The sequence below is a fragment of the Canis lupus genome, chromosome 26 (genome assembly GCF_048164855.1).
Source record: "Canis lupus baileyi chromosome 26, mCanLup2.hap1, whole genome shotgun sequence".
NCBI classification, from domain to species: domain Eukaryota; kingdom Metazoa; phylum Chordata; class Mammalia; order Carnivora; family Canidae; genus Canis; species Canis lupus.
This window is the reverse complement of record NC_132863.1, coordinates 45,254,371-45,282,011: the sequence shown is the minus strand read 5'-3', so window position 1 is coordinate 45,282,011 and position 27,641 is coordinate 45,254,371. Positions and strand designations below refer to the sequence as shown.

Here is a 27,641-nt window from a genome sequence, read left to right as displayed (position 1 = left end):
TCACCAAATCATAATCTCTAAAGGAAAGAGAGATTTTACAGGAGGATTAGTTGGAAAGATAACTGGGGATCTGTAATTCTGATTTTCAGCTACAAACAAAAGGCCCACATCTTCTGAGAAGCTGAATGTCGTCTCCTACAAATACATAAGACGCTAAGTCACTTCCCAAGACCTGGAAAAGAATAGATATCTGAGGCACTCTTTTTAAGAACTTAGTCGTCTCCGTGCACGCACGGGCAAATTCCAGCCTCATAGGCCAAATCCTACCAGCTGCTTTTGTGAATAAAGTCCATGGGAACACACAGCCACACTCCCTGAGAAAAAGTCTACAGAGCCCTGCTCCAGGGAAATGGGACTGTGCTGCACTCCCAGGAACAGTCTGAGACCCTCCTAATCATGGTCCTTTTGAGGCCATGAGCTGCTGGAAGCTAAGAAGACTGGTTCGCTACAGCTCACACACTTGGACAGACTGTACTCCACTTACAGAAAATTAATGGCAGAAGGCACAGTCTTTTCACCCCGTTCTCAAAGTCCCTGGATCCACATGGACAGTACCAGGACTAACTTCTACTTGGGCAGCCCTCCATGTGCACACACTCCACGCAGACCGACCACCAGGCAGGTGGCTGAGAACCAGGTCTGATCATGTTCCCCATGAGCACTCGGGATATAGTAACTTCTCATGAAGACAGAAGCTACTTACTTAGACCACAGACACCCAGCCTCTCAGGCTCTAGGTCCCTGATCAGATCCTCAGGGCCAGAAGCGAGGCCCTTTTGCCCTGGCCAAGCTCAGGAGAAATGTGACTCAAGTGGATGACTTCTAAGAACTGTCTTCCTTTTGATGACTGTCTTTTCAAACCCACCCATTTCCCGGAGCCATGCTCAGCATGCCGGTCCCTAATCTTCTGCATGGCTCCTTGACACAGAGGAGACATTTCTTTCTACTGAGGGGCAAAGCAATGGAAAGGTAAGGGTGACCAGCTGCTTAAAGATTTTTCAGCAGTTTTATTTTTACACTCTCAGTTGAAGCCAATAGTACACATACACACACACACACACTTCAAATCATTAAACATATATATTTCTCATTGAATTGATAGGGCTCATTTTAAAACCAACCTTCCAATAACAAAATAATATTGAGGATCATAAGGATAATAATTTCCCCCCTATAGCAAGTGTGACAAAATGACAAAAGAACTCTTAATTCTGGGGCTTTATTTTAATTTTTTTTCTTTTTAAGATGCTACATAGTCAAACAGAATTGGATTGGTCTTTTATGGCATAAAATTAATTTACAGTCAAACTCTCAATCACTACTTGACGATTATCTGGAGCCTCTCACCCCTCTCCCGCCCCCACCCAGCTGGTTCCCTGTCTGCTACCATTCTGCTGCCTCATTCCAAGCAAGGGCCACATGGGAAAGGTCAGGACCAGACTTGGGGCACATGTGCTGGAAGAATGAGTGGCGGCTGAGGGGTAATGAGGGAAAAAAACAAGATCAGCTAGTCTTCTCCAGTTAGAAAGGGTAACAGAGTTGACTGTTGCTACTAAGGACTTCCCTCTCTTTGACAGTTGTTATTTATTTACACAGTGAAACACTTCTGGCAGCTGTTCTACAACATTCCAATAAACCACACCTCCAAGCTTACATAGAGCCCAGAACCTCGAGAGAGAGAGAGAGAGAGAGAGAGAGAGAGAGAGAGAGAGAGGAGCCCACAGCTCTCCAGCAGCAGTGCCAGCGTCACCCACTGGCATTAGGTAGCACAGGTGATTTTTAGGCCACAGCATTAATTATAATCTTGTGGCAATAAGGAAACATGAGATGAGATACATTAAATAAGTTAAATATGCATTAAACATCTCTGAATAACAATTCAATCTCACTACATGAACCAACAGTAATTTAGCTTGGTCCCTTTAAGAGAACAAAGCATTGACTTTCATTTCCAAAGTGTTGGGTCAGTCCACCTCCTGCTGCCTCCCACTGCCTCTCGCTCCTGATGGGCAGATCTGACACTGCCACAGCACAATGCCATTGGCTTCTGACCCTGTTCATCAGTCCCAAGGAACCGACAGCTGGGGACAGAACGTGGAGCAGCAGCCCAGAGAGTGAGTGAGTGGGTGGGGCTTGCTATGTGGAGGTGACGGCCCTCCCCACCGCACTGGGTTCCAGCTCCCCAAGGCCCGGCACCAACAGGCAGGAAGAGTGTCTTGTTCTAAGAGAAGTAATCAACCCAGCCACATGTACCAAGGCTACACATGTTTAAAATGACACGACATGCCATTACGATTTAATCACGGTTTCCCTTGTCATTAATAAAGACCATTCTTTTCCCCCAATCATTTACTATACATTTTTAACTCTCTAAAGGATTGTTACGTTATAATTGTGTGTGTGTATGTGCACGCGTGCGCACGCGCAGGGAGGGAGTAATTTAAAGGCAAGACCTGTGAGATGTCATCATACATGAACTTCTTTTTTACACATGGTTATGATAAAGTCAAAGCCCAGGGGATGGCGGGCCCATCAATCCAGTGTGCCGCCCTGTGCCCACTGCCTCTACAAGGCGATCTTCCCTATGATCACACCGACGATGAAGAACAAAACCACGAGGGCGAGGAGCCGGGCGCTGAGGCCCTCCTCCTTCCCAGCTGGAGCTAACACAGGCACAGGGCTGTTGCTCTGAGCTGTCTTCCTCATCCGGAGTCCATCTTCCTCCTACGGGAGCAAAGGCACATTTCAAAGACAACCCAAGGCACCAGAAGCAAAAGTCAACTGTCAGTTCAACAGGATGGGCCTTTAAAAAACACACTTGAATCACATGGTGTGGGCCAGCCTCCTCATTTTTCAAAGGGAGAAACTGAATCCCACAGAGAAGGCACTGGGTTGAGGTCACTCAGAAAATATTGCCAGAAACCCCTCTTTCCTTCCACCCACCTACACAATGCTGCTAGGCACCTTTTTATACCATACATCTAAGTACCTTGGTTCCCCAGGACTTACAGAAAAAAGCCTCTGAAAGGCTCAGCCAGTCTCTTCTGCCCCCAGGAGCCATCTACCTCTCTGGCCATGCCTCCGGGCCACCCTTCTACATCGGACTCCAACCCTCTCTGTCCTCCCTCCCTCTACGGAGCAGGCTTCCCTAACCAAGTCATCCAGTTTTGAAATGATAGGCATTTCTCAAAGCACAAATATAAAAATCACAAGAAACTACACTGTGCAGCAGCTTTCAAATGCAGAACTCTGTATTGATGAGTTACATGTAGACTGCTGGACAGAAAACATGATATTTGGAATATTAAAATGTGACTGAATCTCATATATGCAGCTCAGATATTTTTCTACTTAATGCATGGAATAGAAACTTTTTCTTCCTTTACTCCCAAGGCCAACTCCACACCCCTCAACAGGGCATGCAGCAAGGCCTCTGTACTTGGGCTCAGGTGCATCTCTGGCTAATTACCCCAACTACTCATCCCCAAACCTGTCCGTCCTGGAGACAACAGGCAGGCCATTGTACTGACTCTCCACAGCACTTGTGGCCATCTCTGTGGGGCCACTCATCATTCAGCTCATCAGTACTTTTGTCCCCAGCTACCCTGGTCAGCAGGGAGCTCCTCAGTGGCAGGGACAGCTTGTATTTGTGCCCACAGTGCTAGTACATGGGAGGGGCTCAGAAAATGTGTTGGCCAAATGAAAGAATGAAACAACACAAAACAAGAAATCAGTATTTGGCAGGATAAAGAATCTTCTAATGTCAAGATTGGTCTGATAATATTTTAAAGATATTCTGCTCATGGGGCATGGCCAATATCGCTGCACAGTGATAAATGACTGGTGTTATTCGATTAACTTCAAAAAAAAATGGGCACAGCAAAATACAGCATTTATTTTATTGGGTTTATACAGAAGCTATTTCTACCTATTTATCACTTTAAACGGCACAGGACTCTGTTTCTGAAGAGAAATACACTCAAGGAGAAGCTTTAGGCATATCTTAGATTTTTAGTCAAAAAGTAAAGTGTCAGCTTCATAATTTACACCATACTAAAAGAAGTTACTAAACGAGGCAAATCAAGATTACTGCAAAAAAAAGAAGATGATGCCATTCTCCAGACACTGTCAGGTCTCCTGTATCTATATAACACTGTCAGAATAAAAGAAGGAGAAGTCAACTGAATGGAATGTATTTATTACATGTGTCTAGTGCTATGGTGGTTAAAGAGCAAAAGCCTAGGGCATGGGTGAGTGGCATGATCGAGAAGTGAATAGACCAGCCTCATATTTAAGCTGCAACAGACGTTCCTATGACCAGATGCTCAGAACCATTCTCTTCAAGACCATGTCTGAAATAGACATACTTTTAAGGCTGGACGGCGCCTCAGACAGGTTTTGTGAGTCGAGGCCCAGGAGATGCTGTGACCATCACAGATCCAGAGCTAGTCAAGTGTGAGCAGTCACTGGCATAACACCGTAGGCCAACAAGGCCAAATGAAGTGCACCCTACTTTCCTTTACTGCCCAGTTCAACCTGACCCTCTTAACACCCATGCCAACTACCTCTTCAACAGCCACAAGCTGGAGACCCGGGTTTCTCCTTCTATAATCTCCACCTGTCTACTGTGACAACTTCCCATCTCCAATCTCATCACCATGTGAACCAATCTGAGGAGATCCTACTGCCCAGACCCACCTAGAATCTTCAAAAACCAGAATTATGCCTATGTTAAAAGAGTACAGGTATTTACCTATTTACCCTCCTAAAGAAAAGATTCTCACCTACTGGGGATATAGTAGGGTTTGACACTGTGAATTCAGGATAACCACTGCAGTTTTGTGTTTAGTCTCAGAATTTATCTTCAGTTTACACTAATGTGAAGGCAAGAGGAGCTCTTACAAGAGGACAAGAGTCTGCAGGCTGAGGCTGGAGAATGGAACCACTGTGAGCTCAGGGCACAAAGCCTGGGTTCAAGTCTCACTGCAAGTACGACCTCAGGCAAGTCACTTAACCTCTGCTCCTCAGTCTCCTCACCTGCACACTGGGGATGGTAACAATCCCTACTCACAGAAAGGTTTAGAGGATGAAATACATTATTACAACATATCAAATACAAGGGAACAAGAATTTAAATAGTTGAAAAGCTTCTCCTCAGACACTGGTTAACTTGAGGGGTGGGAGTGGGGTGGCAGGAGGGAATCAGAGCTCTTTTGAGAACCTGATGAAAGCCACAGAAATTTCTCCCTAGGGGAAGAATGTGTAAATACAAAACAACTCTACAAATTCAGGGATTTGTCAACTCCCCCACTCAAGATCAGAGTGTTAAAAAGTCCCTGTTTTTTATAGATTATCAAGAAATAAAACACTATTGGAGTGCTCAGTTGATAGAGCGTGTGACTCTTGATCTCAGGGTTGTGAGTTCAAGCCCCATGTTGGATGGAGAGATTACTTAAAAAAATAAAATCTTAAAAAAGAAAAGAAAAGAAAAGAAAATGCCATTACCTTGAATTGCTTGTTTTCCTCCCGGAGCCTCTGCACTTCACCCTGCAGCCTCTTACACTCTTCCATCACCTTCTTAACTTCAGTGTCATCCAAAGAAGAACTCAGAGCTTTAGACACCGTTGGTGTTTCTGTCTTTGATGCAGTTGTGGGTATAATTTTATTTATTTCTACATCATGCTGTTCAGAAATAAATGAAAGCGCAAGTGTCACCAACTATGTAATAAAGGACTTTTTTATGCAAAGTAAAGTAGTTCTTGGCAAACACCACACGTGGTAGCGTTTCATCCACACTGTAAAATGTCACATTTATTTTAAAAATGGATCACTTTATCTAGTATCTTAATAATCTAAAGCAACTGGGCCCCAGAAATTATGGATAAGGACAAATAATGAAGTTCGGCTGAGACTAATACTTCAAAGGAAAAGAAAAAAGCCTGTGCATATTGCACGATCAAATTCCTGCCATGTAAAAATTAGCATATCGTAATCGTGCAAGCTCAGGAGTTATTAGCAACAAATTACTGTCACCAGGAAGACCTCAACATCCCCAGGACAGGCTGGGATGGGGGAGGTGGGAGGCCAGGGAGAATGTTATACAGAGGGCGATTTATTTCATGAACTCAGAACTTCGAAGCTGGGTTGAAGGTGAAACTAGCGAGGGAAGCTACACATCCTCTACTTCCCCACCGAGACCATTACGACAGCCTCTGGAGAGTGCCTGGGGAGGAGACACTACCAGGGAAGGCATGGAAGTGGTCAGATGTGCTGGCCATCACTGCCCTGCAGGTTCCATGCAGCACACTGAACACGACTGGCTCTCCCTATTGCACTCTCTCTAGTATGACTCTTCCATCTTCCAGGTGAGAAGAGGAGAGCCCTGCCAACAGCAAGGCTCCCATCTACAAAGCTGGTACAGCAGAGAGCCAGGAGCAGAGCACAGGTCTCACAGCTTCCCAAATCAACCTTCCTGGGACAAAATATGCATTGGGAATAGTCAAAACCAACAACAACAAAAATCCCATTACCCGTTCAAAGAAACAGGCTAATGATGGTGGTCAGTCATTGAGCAGGAAGAAAATACAGTAGCCGTGGCAAAATCAACAGCGTTCTGGAGATCACTATGGACAATGCTAACAGAATGTGAGCATTTTGATTTCCCAACTCCAGCTATTAACAGCCAGGGCAGTGGAATGTTCTACAGGGTGTTTTTAATACAAATTAAGCTTTTTCCGACTAAGTGGAAGGAAGGTCCAAATTAGCATTTCAGATACAGTCTTCTCTCTTCAACTGGTCATGAGCAAGGGCCATGACAGGCCTGCCCCTTGGTTTCATGGAGAAAAGCGAGCTGACAGCTTGGAGGCAGCTAGTCCTTTCCCTTACGACATATGCCTTAATGCTAATAACTTAGGCAGCACAGGGGGTGACTCAATGGACAGTGCTTCTGCCCCCACCAGCGCACAATGGGCAAGTGTCTGGAGACCATTTTAGTTGTCACCCAAGAGGAGTAATCACCTCACTAGTACATAGTGAGGAGAGGCCAGGGATGCTGGTAAGACAGCATCCCCCAGCAGGGAAGGATCCAGCCCCGACGTTAATAGTGCTGAGGTTGAGAAACCCTAATCTAAAAGCAGGTTTTGACTAAAGAGGCAGGAAGGTAAAAAGGGTGGTGAGGTGGTGTTAGGGGAAAGAGTAGACAGAGAGCCCTAAGACAGTAGTTTATACAGCAACAGAACCTGAGAGCTTACCACCTGTCCATCAAGCACCATGATAAACGGCAAATTATTCCATTTTAGACTTACCCACTCTTTTACAGCAACCTATCACTTTGCCAAGTAAAAGAAACTCTTTAGGATTTATGACATTTCAACAGCCAACAGGTTGTACTTTTCAAGAAAAAAAATTGTTTCAATTAGTTCTCTTTCTGCAAGTCTCTCAAAGGCTGATTTCGTGAAGGCCCACTTATTTGTTGACTTCAGCTTATTTTTTTCATCAGACATCAGAAGAAGGAAAATAATTTGCCAACTTAAATCTTGGTTTTGCAGGAGATGGTATGCAAATAAGTATCAGCTTGCAACATTCAATTATTGTTAACTATAAACATACTTACTGGTTTATCATTTTCTGCTGGCAATTCAAACACACATCTAAGTTTTGAATCCATAAGGTCTTCCGGTTTTGCCTCCTTCCACTAAAACAATTTAAATTTAATAATCAGGATATTATAAAGCTGCTGGAAGAATAATTTTCTTCCTATAACTGACAATTTTAAAAAAATACTCTTAATGAGAAAGCCCTGATGTATATCAAACAAAGAACTTACGTCTGCTGCGATTTCAATATTTTTAACATGACAAGATTAAATACACTAGCTTTCCTGAATATTTATTACACTTTCCAAATCCCAGTCCTGCTGCTGCCTGATTCCTCCAAGTCAACCAATGCTGCTCCTGTTGCTAGTCTGTGGGAAGCACATGGGACAAAGACAACCACTGTTGAAGGAAGAGGAATGTTCTAAATTATGTCTGGGTGGTCAGAGGTCACTCTGGCTCTCCTTGAGAAAATAAAACTTACGTTGTCAGGTACATCCTTCTTAGGGTAGCGTATACTACGTGGGAGTGGTTTTAGAACCACACTGCCAACTATCAACAGGGTGAACTAATGAGTGAACCCCTGTCTGGGCTGACCCCCCCACTCTCTCTGGTCTGCTGGTGAGGACACCTTCCTGACTAAAGCCATGCTCTGGGATGATGTACTCCTGGCTTAATCCTCCTCCTTTGGGCAATGGAGGGCAGGAATTCCAGGGTATGCCGAGAACTGCAGACCAGCGTAGCAGGAAGGTTAACACAGAAAAAGAGAACAAACCTTCCCACCCTCGGCCCAGGACCATGCAGGAGGCAGCTAGCGCAACACAGGTACCAAGAGCCAGAAATAGGAAACAATCTGTATGTCAAGCAATAAGGAACTGCCAAATAAACCATGGCAGGTCCATTCAGTGGAATAGCATGCCATTCACAAGTGATACTGAAGAGTATTTAATTACACAGGGAAAATTCACAGAACATTAAGTGAAGAAGCTACAAACAATATTTTAAGTCTGTTCCTCTGTATACACACAGTATACAAAAGTTCTTTTGTGTGTCAAAAGAACATCAAGCAAGGGTCAATCACTAGACACTAAACCACCAGGTGAGACTGCTGGTGAGCAGGTTATTCACGTGGTCTCCAAGCGTCCAATTACTCAAGAGTATCAAAGATCACATATTAACCACAAGGGGCAACCTTGCCTTGACACTGGAAAGTTGGCAGTCACCAAATTAACAAAGTAATCCAACTTTTAGCATCACCAGTAGAGGGACAACCCAGTACTGAATGCCTTCTGATATGATGCATATATGGTATTACTTATGGAATATTCTTGCTAAAAAACATTGAACCTGAATTTAATCATGAGGAAATAAGTGGACAACCCCAAGAACTGGCCTGGTCTCAAAAAATTCAAAGTCATGAAAAACAAAAAAGGCTGAGGGTACTGTTCTCTACTTGACTAAGAACAACCAACGGCCACTTTGGAGCAACTGGAGAACGCGGCATTGGAGTTTCTCGGTTAAATAATATGATTGGATTAATGTCAACCTTCTCAGCTGTGAGGGCAGTGCTGTGACTGTGTAAGACACTGTCCTTGTTCTGAAGCATGTAGGAGCAAGTGTCCTGAAGTCTGTGTCTTAGAGTCAAGTGGTTCGGCAAAAAAAGAAAGTTTATAAGAGAAATAAAGCAAATGTGGCAAAGTATTAAATGGTGAATCTAGATAAACGTTATAGGAGTAGTCACTGTATAATTTTTTCCACTCCTATAGATCAAAATACAAAAAAAAAAAAGTTAAAAATAAAGAAATAGCACAAGGTTCTGAATAACAGTGATTAGGTCTAGTATAAATAAATAAATACAGGTCAGTTTTAGTTTTATTTGTGCTTATTTGTATATTTCCAAATTTTCCTACCATATACATTTCATATAAAAAATTTTAACTGTTATGAAAATTATCATAAAAAGGAGTGAAATTCACCCTCATTGTATATAGAGGGCCTGGCCTATAATAGTGCTCAGATACAACAGCTTTGGAGACTGTGCCAGGTGTCTGACACACACAGCACACGGAATCCCACGACCAGTGTAAACTACGTTTTTATCCCCCTTTTACAGGTAACCCAACCCTATAGAGAGTTAATGAAAACTGCCCAAGGCCACAACATTAGTAAAAGGCAGAGCTCAGCCCCACACCCAAGACACCCAAGCCCATGCTCTTGTCACTAAGCCATGCAGCAAAAGCCAAGCAGAATACATTCTTGGATATTCCAAATTTTGTATTTGCCATACATTTCCTTGCTCACACAAATTAACATGAAGTGACACATCATGTTCTGGGAATAAAAGAGAAAGTAGTAAATGCCTCAATAATCATTCTTATGAAAGGGGAAGGTAGTCTATTATCACTCATCTCTCTCAAATCTCAAGGTATCTGGCTTACCCCTCATCTCCTGCCCCAAACTTAAACATCCACAAAGATGGTCATTTGTGCTTTTCCAAGACTAACAGAAAAGGCTGAATGGGACACTGGGACACAAAGGGAAGTGGTGCATAGAAAGCTCTTTGCATAAAACTTGAAAGAGAAAAACCACGGTGCTCTGTGAGCCACCACTGCCTCCCAACTGCAGGTACTCCTCAGGTGACCAGTCTCCTAGCCTGGGGGTGGTGAGCTGGAAAGTGATGATGCAGATGTTGAGGGAACCTTGCCTTCCTCTTCCCATGTGTGAATGTGAGGACTCTTCAGTCTAGTGGGGGCTGTGTAAGGTAAGGTTTATCTGTACATTGTGATTCCTGCAGACAGCAGAATGTCCGCCGATTTCTTCAAATGTGGAAAAGTTTACTTTAAGAAGAATTTCCATTATAACCTTTTCCCAGGAAAACCAATAATATCACTTATTCATTTTATAAAAACAAAGTCATCTTATTTTTACTGAAATTAGAGAAAGGGTTAAACATGTATTTAAGCAGGAAAAAAAAAAAGAGGGAAATTAGGGAGGGGGAAAAAATCATGCTTACCAGAACCAAGCAAGGAAAAAACCCTTTGGCACTGGAGGACATTTAAGTATTTCATTGTCTCACATCCCTCTGGGCTCTTGCAGGGTGGGGGTCAGGGTGGTGGACAGGGAGAGGTGGTAAGAGGCATTCCCTATACTAAGAAGTACCCTTTCCTATGGAGGATGTAAAGGGGGTATAAAGGGAAGAAATCCTCAAACCATTTAAAACACAATTCATCAGAACAAGGAAGTGCTGAAGCAAACTGTGATTTTAAAAGAGTCAGAAAAGAATAGTATTCTGGAAAGTTACATAAAATGTTAAAATAAAAATTTGAGGAAAAACCATAAAGGTAGTCAAAGTACAAACCTCCTTGAAAACACCATTCCCCTTTAAAAACAACTTTGACACATTTTGAAATGCATGCACCCAAAATTCTGTACCTCATCATTTTTTTTTTAATTACTAAAAAAAGTAAGAAGCATTCAGTACTTACTACTGCTTCCATATCAGAAGTGTCAGTCGGAGCAAACATAGACTGAACCATAAACTTGTGTTTACTTTTCTCATTGGGGTCATAATCGAAAGGCTGTAACATCACTGAGAAAGAAAATATTTCATTAGGAGGGTCAGAGCTTGGTTACCCGCAGCCATTTGTTATGTTAAAACTTGTACCTTGGTTATAAAGCAGTTTACCAGGATTCTCATCTGAGTCTTATAAACACCCCAGGTGAGGCCAGCAGGGCAACATGCCTAGTGTCTTCTCCACTTTTCACGTCTCAAACCTGAGATCCAGAAGTTGGGGGACTCGCCCAAATCAAAGAGCAAGTAGTGGGAGAGCTCGGACTTGGGCTTAGGATCCAGGTTTTTTGATTCCTAGCCCCTGGATCATTCACAACTGCCCACCTGACACAGAGGTCTGATATAGGCCCTACAGACGAAGTAAACTAGGTACAAATACCATATGCTTTTTTGCTCAAGACAAAACAGCAAAATGATCTTTTCAAAAAGTAAACTAGAAGAATAATCCAAGACATGTAAGTGACAGTCTCATTTTAGCTTTTCTTGGTCCCATTTCCCCTATCAAGGTATTCATGTATTGCTTCAAATACAATTTGGCCAATGCAGAGTCAGGAAATTTTCACAACCAGCACAATCACAGCACGGGAGAACATAACCAGCCTACACCCCAAAAACCTAGAGGAATCTCATATACAGGCTCCCTCCGGCAAGTCACGCCCACTGCACTAAGGAGGTGCCTCCCTGTTCCTACTGGCTTCCTTAGAACTTTCCACCCTTCTGAAATGGTGGCTGCTTTGAAATACATGATCCGCTGATCCGCTGCAAGGCTCTGGCTAAACCACACATCTGGATAAATTCCGACACACACCTTTTCACACGCAGCAAATGCCTCCTGCAGCCCTGAACATGAGAAGCCCTAATACAAACTCAGTGTCTCCCATGTGCCAGAAACCTGGCTCTGTATGTTAGGCTCTGTATGTCATTTAACTTTTAAGAGGTAGGTACTGTTGCAGAGATTATTTTAATGCCTGTTTTCAAGTGAACAAACTGGAGCACAGAAAGGTTAACTAACCTGACTGAGATCACACCATGAAGGAGGGACACTCAATGCAGGTGGCCCACCACAAAGGACTGACTCGTCCTCTACCAGGTCGAGTGCTGTCCTCCACAAGCGCCTTTCCTGCAGGGCACTCATCGGGTTCTGTGGCCTTTGAGCCCCATCTTATGGTTTCCTCTAAAGCTTACTATCCACTACCCTCTGCAGCAGATAAAGGGCACATGTCCTAAACCCTAGTTCACACTGTCATGAAGCAGCAAAACTTCAGAGCCAAGTGCAACCCAGCACCCACTCCTTCTGCCACACCAGTCACTCCAATAGAAGACAGATTCACATTCTGCGAATTCACATTCCCCTATCATATCACATAAAAAAAGCAAATAGGGAATCAAAATGCAAATATCCCTGACATCCATCTTTGGGACACAGAGTTCCCTCTACCTTCAGGACAGAGAAAGTCTACTGAAATCCAACAACACAACAGATTTCAATGTTTCGGTACACACAGTTGCCCAGACAATTCTGCTGCCCACATCACCCATCTGACGTGCTCTGAGTTCCAGGGGACATTACTGGGAGATTTCTTCAAGATAAAAATCAATAAATGTACAAACCTTTCTTAAAGGTCACAATCTCAGGGTCATTAGATCAACCCCCCCCCCCCCCCCCCCCCGTCTAGCTCCATGCTCACAGTTGAGTCTGCTTCTCTCCCTCTGCCCATGCCCCCTCCCCCCATGTGTGCACATGTTCTTTCTCTCTCTAAAGTAAATATAAAAAGAAAAAGTTCGGGTCTTATACACACGTGACATCAAGTCTAGATACCGATACAGATATTCTGAATACCCAAAATCCAAAGTGTGACCACCAGCAGAGAGAACAAAAGGTCATTTAAAACTCAAGGCCACTCTACCTGGAATTTTACTCTTGCAAGTGCAGAGGCACAGTTCCCTCCCAAAAGAGCAGTCCTTGCTGGTGGCTTTGGGCCTGGAAGGCAACTATCTCTCCCTCTAGCACCACCAAGTTGGCAAGAGCTCTCCTGGGGACAGACTTGGGGCATCATCACACACATGGGCTTGACACTTAACCTCAGGGACAAATAAGCAGACTAGCAGATCAGTCCCCAGACTCTTCTGAAAGCTAAACTCCCATCATGCTTTGTCTACCTCCAGGGATGCAACAAGGAAAATACACAAGATAAACTAGGGGGCCAATACCTTCACATGTACTATGATCTCTCTTGGACAAGGACTGTCAACCTTCTTTGAAGTTGGGTCACAGTCTTCAAACTACTGTTCAGATTAATGTTCTTTTTTTCTTCTTCTTCTTAAAGATTTTATTTATTTGAAAGAGAGAGAGCGCGCTTGAGCGGGGGCCAAGGGGGGTTGCAGAGGGAGAAATAGAGTCCCCACCAAACAGGGAGCCTGACATGGGGCTCAATACCAGGATCACGAGCTGAGCAGAAGGCAGATGCCCAACTGACTGAGCTACCTAGGTGCCCCTGGATTAATGTTCATTTAAAAAAATTAATGTGAATTAGGTTTTGAGAATTTCAGGTTTCACTTGGCTGTGACAAAATCATGCTCCGGTATTTTTTTTAGCATGGGAAAGAAGAGAACTTAGTCCTACACTACAGATGTCCAGCAGCATGCAAGCTCTAAAAGCAAAAACTGCCTAATCCTTGAGATTTTATTTCCCCAGCTGTGAAAGGCCCCCTATAGTCCTCCACCATGGAGAGCTCTGAGGCTGAACCAGAATTATCTGTAAAAAGCCCTCAATGCTCAGATGATAGCAATCAGAAGACACTGCTAATTTGCAGAGAAGTTGGCTCTTTAGCTCAAACTACATTGGGTCACACACAGACAACTGACGGGTCCAGAGAACCTAAGTCCCCTTCACCTGCAAACAGCCTTAGAAATATCTCCTATTCCCCTTCCATCCCCCCCAACCCTCTTCCTTGAAGCAGTGCAAGTTAGAAAAAAAAGCCAAGAGACCTTCCTGTGGATTCTAGGCATGTGCTAAGACAAAACTGCCCCTTCCCATCTCTCCACCCCACCGGAGCTTCCCAGTCCCCTTCACAACATCCCAGGAAGGATATGAAAAGGACCTCACTGGTGCCACTGTCTACCAGGCTCCACAGAAGGCATGCTTTCAATTGCTTCTCCCAGTCAGTCCCCACAACAATCCACCAAAGAAGCCTGTGTTTCACCTTCCAGATGAGAAGACAAGGGCTGAGAAAGGCTGACTGGTCTCACTTGGATCCCATGGCCAACATATTAAAAGAAAGAGCCAGAGCTCCACACCGGCTTTGCTTCCAGAGTCAGATTCCACACCCAGGTTCTCAAAGCACTATCCAGAGAACCCCAAGGGTCTCCAAACCAAGTGATCCATACAGTCTAACAGCATGGTCATGATAACACCAAGACGTTCTGACCCTCTGCCAGTGCTGAGCTCTGCAGGGATGGCTGGTGCAAAGTGGAAGAGTAAAACCGCCAGCACCTCTTTTAAAAAAAAAAAAAAAAAAAAAAAAAAAAAAAGGCCAGGCAACAGTACCCACACAGCAGAGTCTTTGTGTCAGGCATTGCCACACTTGCAGCATTTTTTAAAAGGCTGTTTTCACTTAATAATATCCTGGAGGAAGCAATAAAAATGACTAATTTACTCAACTTCAACCCTTGACAACACATCTTGAAATGCAAGCACATGTGAAGCACTCTGCTGTCAGGAAAAGTGGCTATACCGCTGTTTGGGTTGTGAGCTGAACCAGAGGCTTTCTCATGGAAGACCAGTTACTTGAAAGAACAATCAACAGAAAAACAATGGTTATTCAGACCTGAGTATATATATGGCAGATATCTGCTCAAAAATGAGTGAACTTCACTCAAGGAAAACAACTTATAGTAGTTGCTGCAAATGATAAAATCCAGCTTTCTCCCAAAATGAGACTTTTGAAAAACTTCTGACATCAAGAGTTCAGTTTCTCAAACATTTGAAGACTTTTCTGATGAGATCAGTGACTTTTTGATATTGTGTCAAGAAATATGTCAACATTTAGAAGGTCTGCATAACTCAGTTAACAAAGAGTATTACAAAATCCATTCAAAGTGCAAGAGAGACCAATGCATTTTAGTGAAACAAAGTTCAAATAGTTCATTGTCATGGTTTCAAGGTTCCACATAGACCTGAACTTTAAGAAAAATGCCACTTGTCAAGTTTTGGTGTAGTATCAAAGATATCCACAGTGATCTGAAAAGGCTAGTGAAAACACTCTTTCCTTTCCCAACTACGTAAGTGTGACAAAAATGGTTTTCCTTCATATACATTCACCAAAAGAACACAATGTAACAAACTAAATAAATGTAAAAGCAGGTGTGAGAATCCAGCCTTGTCTTCTGTTAAGCCAGATATTAAAGAGATTTGCAAAACATGTCAAATAATGCCAATCTTCTCACTGAATTTCTGACTTTTCATTAAAAATGTCCCTGTTAGCATGTAATTGACTTATTAGCATTCTTGAAGTTAATTAATACACTTTAAATTTCTCAGTTTAACTTACACCATGATAAATATTGATACAAACCCCAAATGAAAAGGCACTTTGGATCTTCAATTTCGAGATGTGTAAAGGGGTCCCGAGACCAAAAGGCTAAGCCCTGTTATTCTAACAAGCTGCCTCACATGCCCCTCCAGGGGGAAAATAACCTGGTTAAGTAATTCAAGTGAAGGACTGGTAGGTCTTTCAGTGCCTCTTAGGAGAAAGTGCAGCTTAAAAGAGAAAGCAACTAGGGTGCCTGAATGGCTCAGTCAGGGGAGCATGCGACTCTTGATCTCCGGGTTGGAAGTCCATGTTGGGTATAGAGATTACTTAAAAAAATTATTTAAAATAAATAGATAAATAAATAAAAGTGAAAGCAACTTCATAAACCAAGCCATGCGAGTCCCAGCAGGCATCCAGGCCCTGGGTGGAGACAGAAGTGTCCACACAGGCACCATATGTATCCACTACAGGAAGGGGCTGGGGCTCCCTGTCTCCTCTAACCAAACCACCGGGCAGCTGATCGATCGCTCCACCTCTGCAGAAGGGTGGGTGTTGAATCCACTGCCACCACCGGATGTCACAGACATCATGAGCACACTCCAGGCCTAGAGAGCATCCAACCTACCAAGCTGCCACAGCACAGATCTGGAAAAACCGCTAGAAGGCATCACTTTCAAGTTCAACAAGAATGTAAAATCACCAAGTGGGTATTGGCAGCAATCAAATCACCTTACAAGAGCACTGGGGGCAGCGACTTGTGAAATACAAACAAGCATGAGGCTGGTGAAGTGAAAACATGGAACTGGGAGTGAAAAACCGTGGCCTGCTGGTGAACCTCCAGGAAGCTCTGGGGGTAAGGGGGCGGCAGCCCTGGCCCCAGTACCTCCACTCTCCTTCCACCTGCAGCAGCAAGTGGGAAAGAAGTGCTGGCTGCCCACCAGCTCTCGTCTCCTTGGGGGCGCCCGGCTGGCAAGCAAGGACGAGGAAGTCAAGTGGCCACCCAGACCCTGAGAACCTTCATAAAGCCTTTCTGTGTCTCACTATCCACATCCTTAACACTGCCCCTAACTCATGTTGAAAAGTTTGTATTTCTCAGCTACTATCATCTCATGTCCAATTCAATTTGCTATACCCTATTAGCTGGAGCTTTATGAGAACATGACAGAATAAATGTTGTTAATCGTTTGTTCCTTCAGCTCCATACATGCAAATTGTGACAGAAATTATGTACTTTTTTCCATGACAGGCTATAAAAGAGCTTCCCATTAACTTAATTTATTTCACTTGAATATCAGAGACACTGATGATAAAACCCTCTTAAACGAACCATCTATCCTACTTTTAAAATGTATCTGCTGATACTACATTAAAAAGAAGCCGGTTACCAGGAGACCGCTCCTCACCATTCACCAACATTAACGCTTTGTGATACGATGTCCACTGTGTCAGAGATTGCAAAAGTGGGATCCTGTTAGGAAAGGGCCTTCGGGGCTCATAAAACAGTGGGTCAGTAAGATCAGACTTTCTTCACAAGAGAAGATACGCAGAATATATGCTACTAAACACACACACACACACCCCTCAGAGAAATGATGACCTCATTAAACGCAGCACAACAGCTTCCGAGGAGAACCCAAGCAAGTTACATATCACTTTCATCTGCATCATAATGCGAACAGAGCAAATGAATGAAAGTCTCACAGGCACCACAGAACATGCTTTATTATTTGTTTTAATCTCAGAATCTTACCTTTGAGTTGTCTCCCTCCTCGTTGTACTTTACCACAATCACAGCTCAGGCCCCCATTGACACGTTTCACCAACTAAGAGATTTTCCCTCTTCCTCCCAGCGTCTCTCCCATCAAATCCCTCTGCACAGCTCCTATAACCCCTGTCAATTCAATCTCCCCTACACACCCTATTCACCATCTCCATATTCCTCAGACCAAAACCCTCCTACAAAAAAAACTCTATTTCCCAAGTAAAAGACAATTAGGTAGACCCTTTCCAGTCTCCTCAACACTCAGTATGGCCCAACAACAGGTACACACATTGTGTTGGCCACACCCCCACACTCAGGGTGTTGTCATTAGCAAAGTGTCTTCTTATCATGTTGGTCCCACCTGGCACACCCTACTGACATCTCAATATACCATTCTTCCAGAATTTAAGCCACTAATCTGACTTGGTAATGAGCGGAGTCTCAAGGTTCAGCATGCCATCAGACTCACCTGGAGTTCTTGTTAAAACACAGATGGTGGGACCCCCACCTCCAGAGTTTCTGATTCAACGGATCTGGAGTGAGGCTGAGAAAATGTATTTCTAACATAATACGGTGCTGCCAGCCCAGAGACCTGGAGAACGCATGTTCAATATATCACCTAACACTACGGCCCCCACCAGAATGCTATCTCACACCCTTGTTCTTCTTTGGGACCTTATTCTGCTACTGGACACTGCTGACACTAACATGCTTAAGCTCCTTCCCATGTTTGCCCTTCCACCCAATTTGACTAAGACCAGGAATTCACATTTTGAGATCTCATATTCTGGGTACTAGTTTCTCATTGGTTAACAGGTGTGTACCTTCTTCCCTTCCAACATTCAAAGCACTCCTGAATCATGCTCCCTCCAGAAATCTCCTTGGGGCAGCACAAAAAGAGGAAGCCCTCTTTAACTCTCAACCGTCTGGCCTCCCTTCTATTCTACATCCTGGGACCACTCACCCTCCCACCCATGGGTTCAGACAGTGGTTTCCAATCTTCCCATCACAACTATCCCCTCATTCTCCTTTTATACCGCCTGTATACCAAAAGGTTATTCTCTATCAAACTGCATTTATGGTGTAGTAATATAGTTACTTCTCCACTTTTATAAGCTAATCAGAAACAAGCTAGAGCTTGATCAGCTTAAAAGACCAGTATTACTACAAAGAGGTGAAATAATCCTAGCGTAAAGCAAAGCAACTCAGCATTGTAGACTGTGTATCCTTATCATGAGTAAACTTATTACTTCCTTTAGGATTCTCAAAATGTTGAAAACATAACTGCTTTCTGAGACTCTACCTTTTCGGGCCCCCATGGATGGAACCATGAGTCTAGCAGGTAAATAATTTTATCTACTTATATATAAGTTAACATTGAATTGTCTTTGTGTTCTCTATAGGACTTTCCAATTCAGTATAGCCCATCTTAGATAACAAACTCCTCATTGTCTGGATGATTTATTTGTGCAGAGACGAGTACAAATGTACCCTCAGTGTCACTGGAAGATGAAATGTGCCAGATGCAAAGTACTGACCAAAAAACAGGCCTCATTCACTCTTTTTCTATCTTTTAAAACATACATCTTTTTAAAAACTCCAACATACTTCCCTGTCTCCTGAATACAATATAGCCTTTTCGTGATTGACTCTTGGGATTATGAATACCCATTATATACTGTCTTAGAAAGACCTACAAGACATGGCTCTTGGGATTGATCAAGTAGAATACAGAGTAATTCCAGATCCCTGCTGTTATTTCTGAACTCTCTTCCCTACTTGCTTTTTGTGATATTCCTGTCCATGACTTCATTCTGGCCTGTGACGGGCTGGACAGCAGGACAAGGCTAACAGTCTAAGAACAGGGGCCCCTGGCTGACTCGGTTGGTGGAGTGTGCAGCTCTTAAACTTATTAGGGTTGTGAGATCAAGCCCCATGTTGGGTGTAGAGATTAGTTAAAAATAAAATCTTTAGGGATCCCTGGGTGGCGCAGTGGTTTGGCGCCTGCCTTTGGCCCAGGGTGCAATCCTGGAGACCCGGGATCGAATCCCATGTCAGGCTCCCGGTGCATGGAGCCTGCTTCTCCCTCTGCCTGTGTCTCTGCCTCTCTCTGTGACTATCATAAATAAATAAATAAATAAATAAATAAATAAATAAATAAATAAATAAATAAATAAAATAAAATAAAATAAAATGAAATCTTTAAAATAATAATAAAGAGTAAGTAAGAGAGTTGAGATGAAGAGCTCAAGTGTTTAAATATGCAAGAAACTATGAGTGAAAAGAACAGAACTCCTGGCTGCTCCAAAGCTGTATGTACTTTCCATCCTCAGTGAGGTAGACTCAGTACTGAGAAGTCCTCTTGATCATGATTTTTGAAGATGTAAAGAATAGTTTCATACTCCTAGAAAGTAAAACACGGGATTCTTCTTAAGAAACTTAAATATCACAATAAACTTTTAAAAAAATCTTAAGAAATATAATTAGGCTGAATTTTTGTTAATTTCTTTGTAAAAAAACAAAATCTCTCATCTATCTGGTTTTAAGATTAAAGGTATCTTTTAAGTATGAATGTGAATTGTTCTTGTCTGAGAAGAATAAACGTGGTTCATAAAACCCATTTATAAAAAGGTTTCACTTATCAGAGACTTCATTTTTTTTTTTTTTAATTTTATTTATTTATGATAGTCACATAGAGAGAGAGAGAGAGAGGCAGAGACACAGGCAGAGGGAGAAGCAGGCTCCATGCACCGGGAGCCCGATGTGGGATTCGATCCCGGGTCTCCAGGATCGCGCCCTGGGCCAAAGGCAGGCGCCAAACCGCTGCGCCACCCAGGGATCCCCTTATCAGAGACTTCAAAAGCAAATGATCAAACAAAGAAGAATGTTACTGTTAAGATGCCCAAACCCCCCAAATTTAGCTCTTGCTATCAGCACTTGACAGATGAATGCCTGGCTTCTTTCTCTAAGGGCAGTGCATTTATACGCTGGTGCTAATCACCTAAAAGCTGCAGCCCAAGGTTGACTGGTCCAGGACAGGCAAGCAGCTCCATTAAACTGAGTCAGCAAAATCTTAAAAGGATTAATTATCAATTGCAATACTACCCAATTACTTTAATTGACCAATGTTTCCATCCAAGAAGAGCTGCTGATATGCATTCTCTGTCCTCAGGATTTTACTGGAAGAACTTTATGCTTTAACATGTGATTGAAAGGAGTGCTGGAAAGAGTTGCATCTCAGGAGTGAACAATGCGCCTTAATTCTTTGAATTTTAATTCAAAATACTGATTCAGACACTACTAGATTTGTCGTTTGTCTTTAATCCATTTTCAATTCCCAGGATTCACTTAGTAAAGTGTATCTGTACCTAAATATTGGTATCTTTAATGACTCTTTCCAATGCCCCCCCACACACAGATATTTTGCATTTCTAATTTGCTTGGTACAAAGGCAACCAATGTGCATAATTGAACTGCAAATGGAAGCATGCTTGCTACTTTAGTGAAATTAGAATTCAGTGAAGGTTATAAAAATATTAAACTTAATATCATATTACAGGAAGCATAAGTATTTTTGATGGGCCCATAATTTTACCACTTCACCTGCTGTATCCGCTGGCAAACATGGTTTGGAATATTAATGGAAAACTCCCTCATTATTAAACTGCAGTATTAAAAAAAAAATCCACAACCGCTAACAGCTTACCACAAAGACATTTTCAGAAATTATCTACCTTAAAAATATTTTCCCACCAGACAGTTCAGAAAATAGATTTAATTTTGTAAAGCTAGAACAAATGGGGAGACCCCTCACTGATTCAAACAATTCATTAATTCAAAAAGTTCTATTTTCCTTGCATTTAAAATCTCAGGGGGGAAAAAAATCCAATCTCCTCTTCCCCAATCTCCATTTAAGTGTAGCTATTTTGCTGAGGTCCAGATTTGAATAATTCAAAACCATCTCTAGTAGATGGTGTGTATCAAGGAGCAAGGGCCAAAACCATGGCATTTTGGGCCAAAGGATGCAAACAGAAAGCGCTCAGCACTCTTTCATCTACTACACTGCTCATCCAATAGGCAGAGACCACAGAAGGGGCTACTGGGCGGATGAGATGAGATGAGCACCTACATAAAGGACAAAGGAAAGGACTCCCATCCTAGACCCAGGTGACCAGACCCAAAACCACCCCTTTGGGAAAGCCATGCATTTTTCACCTACAGACACAAAGTTTAGATTATGCCTGTTTCCAACCCCAGTTTACCACCTAAGTTTTTTTGTTTTTGTTTTTTTCCACCTAAGTTTTTAAAACAGAGTCGTTATTTTTAAGAACTCAGTAAGTAATGTGCCATCTTCCGGAGAAAATAACAAGATAGCTCAGAGTCTGGACTTTGGACACACAATGTAAGCTCCCTCGAATATCAAGCTTACCTGAAAGCTAAGAAGAGTTTCACAGGGTGCCTCAGAAAGATATCTGATAGCTACAAAGTCTCTCCTCTCCCCCCCCCCCAATATAAACCTGATTTGTGTGCCTTCAAAACCTCAGTCCGTCTGGCCAGCTATATGGGTGGATCTCCTCCTCCTCCTCCCTCTTCCTTCTTTCCCTCCCTGCCCCTGCTCTCAAAGAATGATTTATAACCTTCCCTAATAGGTAGCACATCCCAAGGGTTTTCAGAAATGGGAGAGAAATAATGTACTAGGCATGTCCTTTGCAGGTATGCTGTGACATTCTGTGTGGTAGACAGGGCAATGCTGGTAGTATTTTAAGTTGATTTGATGGCCATCTTTTGATAGATTATATTTGAAAATTCACTAGTAGCTTTTCACTAGAGAACAAATGCATATTATAGAAAGAAAAATACATATTTCTTCTTTAAATCAGCAAAAGTCCATTAATAAAATGTATGGAATTTATTTCTAAAAAAGCAATTCAAACATAATACAATCCATGTTCAACAAAAACTACCCAGTTTTTGTCAAAGCTAGTGAGAAAAAAAACACAATTCCACTATTGTGCTATGCTTTCAGTTGACACAGCACTGGGAAGTACTCTGTGAGGTAGATACCATTCCTTCCATTTTATAAATGAGAAAACTAGAACCTAGAGACATTGATGGATCAGCCAAAGATCAGCCAACAAGTTAAACAGCACAACCAAGTTTCCCATTCAGGTTCCCAGACCTCAAATCTAGTGATCTTTGAGGAGACTGGGTGATGCCAAATTTGGCCATGTGGACACCTGGCCTTTCGGCAATCTGCACTGCCTGTCTGCTGGTATCTTTCTTGTCCTGAGGATATTCTCTATCCCACAGGAACCTAGAAACTCTACGTACTCACGAAGATGTCATCATATAGCTGCATTTTAAGAGGACCTCAGAGAAGCCCAGTGCTTTTAACCTCAAAGTATGAATGTCTAATAAATTATACAATGGTCCCTCAGCATGCAAAGCTGCAACAAATGGGTGCCAGCCTCCTTTGTTAACTGGAGATGGTGTCCCAGAAATGCAATGACATCTGGCTTCACCCAGATGCACCTGAAGCAGTGAGATTAAATACACACCAAGTAAAAACAAAGGAGCCTTTTCTCATGTACAAACAGAATTTTGTTTCATCTAAGAATAAGGCCTGTAGACACAGGGTATTTTATTATTCATTTGCTTTCCCCCAAGTACATTACATTTTGAGAACCATGGTACTTTATACTTTACATTCATTTGTCAGTGGGGTCACTTCCTAACATTGTTAAGGCAGTTTCTTATCACAGAAGAGCCACTGAACCAGCAGCAAAGCTAGTTTCAAGTACCAGCTCTAGTACTAATCACCCATGTGACTGTAGATAATCACACCTATTCTCTAGACCTTCCATTCTTATCTGCAAAGAAAGAATGCCACCACAAAATCTTGGGTCTTCTTTAAGGAATTATAAATCAAAACAAATGCCTTGGAGTAATGCTTTAAAAAAAAGTTTTTTAATTAAAAAAAAAATTAAAATAGGGGTACATGGGTGGCTCAGTCAAACATCTGATTCTTGGTTTCAGCTCAGGTCATGATCTTGGGGTTGTGAGACTGAGCCCCACATCAGGTTCTGTGCTCAGTGGGGAGTCTGCTTGAGATTCTCTCTTTCTCACCCCCGCCTCCCCTGGGTTGAGTGCTTTTTCTCTCTCAAGTAAATGAATAAATAAAATCTTTAAAAAAAAAAAACACATTCCTATGATGGGGGAGGGATGAATCTTTTTGAAAAGAGACACACATTTATATTTCATACTGGAAAGCACACCTACACTGTACAACTGCCTGTGGAGGCTATTTTATTCAGAAAGTATGTTGCTGCCTTCTTATTTACCGTGAAAATTGGTAATTCTCATCTACTGACAACCTTGCTCAAATTTGATATGGGCAAAGAAATCAAGAGGAAAAACAAAAGTCAATAAAAGAGGAGAATAAAGATTTCAGCTGCCTTTGATTTCAGCAGAAAAACTGAAACCATACGAATCCAAGGGGTACAGAAATACCAACACCTTGGACCCCTTCCTTACCCAGCACACTGCACTTTAGTCTGGGCTTTGGAGCCAGACACAGTGAACCAATGTTGGCTGTGTCACTTGCTAGCTTTGTGAGCCTACAGCCACGGGTCTCTTTCTTAGTACAAGGCAGGTAATGATGCATTCCTCACAGGCCAAGTAACAGAAATTATAGAAGATAATGTGTGTGCTGGCCCAGCACAAAGGAGACCCTCAATAAAATCTGGCTCTCGCCCTCCTGACTTCCTGGATAACAACCCAATTCAAGAGTCCAGATCAGGTCTTGCAGCCTCAGAGAGAACACAGGGGGATAGTTGGTGTGGGAGCACCATAATGAGAGAGACCAATGGGTGTGGGGAATAAGAGTTTGCAGAAATGATCAGATAATGAAACACCTTGTATCTTTCCAAAGAGGTGAATCATTTTCCTTTAGGTGTCAAATGAATAGCCAAATGCATCACAATCAAAATCTGTCATGGAAAAAGCCAGTCAGGTACCCATTTCAATGAGTAGTAGAGCTTCTAATGATGCAGAACCCTCTGTGACACAAAGTCTCTTGATTTTTACAGGATAAACACACACTCCCCCACAGTTCCTCCACAAATACAAAAGGCATCCTGAATCCAGAAGTTCTAATGAGCTGAAAGTTTATTCCATTTCTAAAAGACATTTAAACGCAAACCCATCACTTACATCTCCTTAATTCTAAAATCCAATTCTCAATCTGGGCACTTTACCAGCATCTTTTCAAAAGCTGGACTTTGGAAAATATATGCATTCTCAGACAGAAAGGGAAAAACCCATCAGACACGCACAAAACTTTCGCCCTTGGATATATTCCAGTCTCCTCAGTCCTCACCTCCCCAAGCTTTTCACCATCAGTAAAGTGCAGTTACCAATCATTGGGAATGACACGAGCCTAATGTCAGAAACCATTTAGCTTAAATAAGAAAATAACTCCATTTAGCGTTCTCCCACAAAGTAAAATTAAGTTTGTTTAGCCCTTTTTTATTTATTGCCAAAGGGCAGATTTAATTTCAAGGGAGTGAAAACCAAACTCATTCTGAAGTAAAGTCTGAAGTTACCACTTTAATTTTGCTTTAACTATTGAGGCACAGAAGGCTGTAAGCAAGAAACCAAAGAGGCATTAATTATGGAAAACCAACAGTGGAGTGGGACCCACTAAGTGTTTTAATCAGAGAGTGGAGGGTTGAGGGAGAAGTGTGTGGTCTTATTTTGCTATTGCAAACTCAAACTTTAAGAAACCCTACTGGCTTCGGGGGACCTTGTGGCCCACCTCTGTGGGCCTCCAATCTCGGGACTTACCAGATACATTAATGGAGGCCCCTGCATCGATGATCCCACTGTTGGGCCTCACGCAGTACCTACGTGGTGCCGTGGTCTTCACTTTAAAACACACATTTCGGTCTGTTGGGTTGCCAAGCTTTAGGTTGGTGGTGACGACATCAGTGAAGGGACCTGTGGAATGAGACAGAGACTGATTGGAGATCTGGTGAGACAAATTTAGAAGACTGATCTATGCTCCAGGGTGGGAAAGGAATATGGGGTATATGGTTAGGGGAAGATTCAAGATCCAGAACTAGTGCACTATCATTGGATGGGAGAAAGGAACTGAGGTTAATGGCTGGCAGTAGCTTCTGAAATTCACCATGTTCTTACCACACCACCAGGCAATCTAGGTAAGTGTTCTAACATCTAGTTTCTCCTTGAAACCTCACAACTTTATGGTTATTGTGGTTTTACCGATGAGAAAATGGGCTCAGGAATATGCATTTCTTGTCTAAGTGTTCATGCTAGTTAGTAATAGGTAGTTAGGATCTGAACCAGGCAGCCTGAATCCAAGACCAGTTCTTAACCTATGTTAAATACTGATTTCTACAATAAGATGAACTCTAATAGGGAGAATCTGGAGGACTAAACTAGGTTCCACAATTATCAAAGGCAGAGTGTGCCAAGGGCAGCATATGTAAGAAAAACTTTGAGGTGTAAATGGTCTATAAACACAGAAATTCCCCACAATACAGTGTTGCTGCCATGGCATTAATTACAGCAAATTCAGAGTCCTGCTAGGCAGCCCACACCTGAAACGTCATGTTCAGCTTTATAACTACACAGGCTACTGGGAAGACTGAAACAAAGCTCAGTGCCCTGAAGGTATTTTTTATTATTATTATTTATTCATTTTCTACTTTATTAGATTTTTTAATTAAAAAAGTAAAACACGCTTCTTAAAACAAGCCAAACAATAAGAGATGTATAAAGAGGAAGTTAATAAGCTTTCCTTGTCCCCTGAGGTAACTAATATGGGAGATATCTTACCAGTTTTTGTATCTCTAGAATACAGAATACATTCTATATCTCCAGGCACTGTGCCTGGCATCTAGTAAAGGTCTCAGTGTGTGTGTATCTAGATAGACGACAGATGACAGAGGGGGAGGGGGAGAGAGAGAGAGAGAGAGAGAGAGAGAGAGGGGCAGGCAGGCAAAGATATTCACTAAGGAGGAAACTACCTGGTGGATAAGCTGTAGTAAAATTAAAATCTCAAGCTGCTTTCTCTCCTTCAGAAGTGCTCAGGGTGTAAAAAATCAATCTGATATGGGCTTAACTTAAATATAAATTAAGAAATCAATAATAATGGAAAGGAAGAAAGCAAAAGGACTCAGTTCCAGAATCAAATAAACTACAGACAGTTCTGCCACAAAGCTTAGTTTGAAATCATGAATTTGTTCCAATGTGATTGATGTGCATATTAGGGGGACAATCTAAGCATAAAACAAATTTCACATTTACTTATGCATGATTTTGTCTGCAAGAAATGCTACATGAACACAGAAAACTGCATCCAGCTAGACCAAGCTGACTAGAAACACGTAAAATACACCCCTACACACACCTCAACCCCTATTTGCTACCTCAGCTCACCTGTGGGTTAGCAGCCACACCCACCCACACCTGATGTCACCACCTGCCCGCCTTCCTCCACTGTACAGTGACTTACAAACTACAACTCTTCCGATGCCACTTCCATAAGCAAACTTCATGTCTTCTTCAAGGTGAAGTGCCATGTTTATTGAATATATATGTATTTCTAACCCGTTTAATGTGTGTAAAACCATGATTAGGTTCCTATCTGTGTGTGTGCACGACCAAAAAAGTTTTTGAATGCTCTACACTTAATGTCATCTCTCTAAGTCCTGTTTATCGTGCTATTATTTTACATAGTATGATGATTTTTAGGAATGTGTATGTCGCATTATAGCAGAATCAACCGTACTCCTGGGTCATCTACTGTTTGGAGTTACTTACACCAAGACTCATCCTCATTTCGTGGGCAATGGCACCTTCAAGAATGAAATACCTGAAAAGAATGTTTCCATCCGATTACCTTTCCAATAAGCCCTGAGTTTGGCCCTCTGGGAGTCAGACATTTTATAGGTGCAGTTGTAGCCAGATATGGGTAAAAGCACCTTTGGTAGTGCATCTCACCAAATGACACCCCTCACAACCTTCTTACTACACTCTTATTGAGAACCAAGTCCACTCCTTATTGAGAACCAAAGCTTACCCAAGAGGGCAGGTGCCCTGTGGCCTAAGAAGATTTTCAGCTATAATGAAGGAGAGCCACATGCTGACAACGCTCCATC

The 27,641-nt window shown here is 42.4% G+C and overlaps 1 protein-coding gene across 4 annotated transcripts in view; it reads right to left on the bottom strand.

The window, feature by feature from the left end:
• Positions 1–1,203: 1,203 nt before the first annotated feature.
• VAPB (VAMP associated protein B and C) overlaps positions 1,204–27,641 on the bottom strand; it is a 50,641-nt gene continuing 24,203 nt past the window's right edge. For 3 of the 4 annotated variants that reach the window (XM_072801568.1, XM_072801566.1, XM_072801567.1), the window contains exons 2-6: positions 25,303–25,455; positions 11,078–11,181; positions 7,613–7,693; positions 5,506–5,682; positions 1,204–2,724 (exon numbers count right to left, since the gene is read on the bottom strand). In XM_072801568.1, coding sequence (XP_072657669.1) covers positions 2,566–2,724; positions 5,506–5,682; positions 7,613–7,693; positions 11,078–11,181; positions 25,303–25,455 — 674 coding nt within the window. In that variant the 3' untranslated portion in view covers positions 1,204–2,565. The remainder of the gene's footprint in view (positions 2,725–5,505; positions 5,683–7,612; positions 7,694–11,077; positions 11,182–25,302; positions 25,456–27,641) is intronic. The other variant, XM_072801569.1, reaches the window with a different exon arrangement.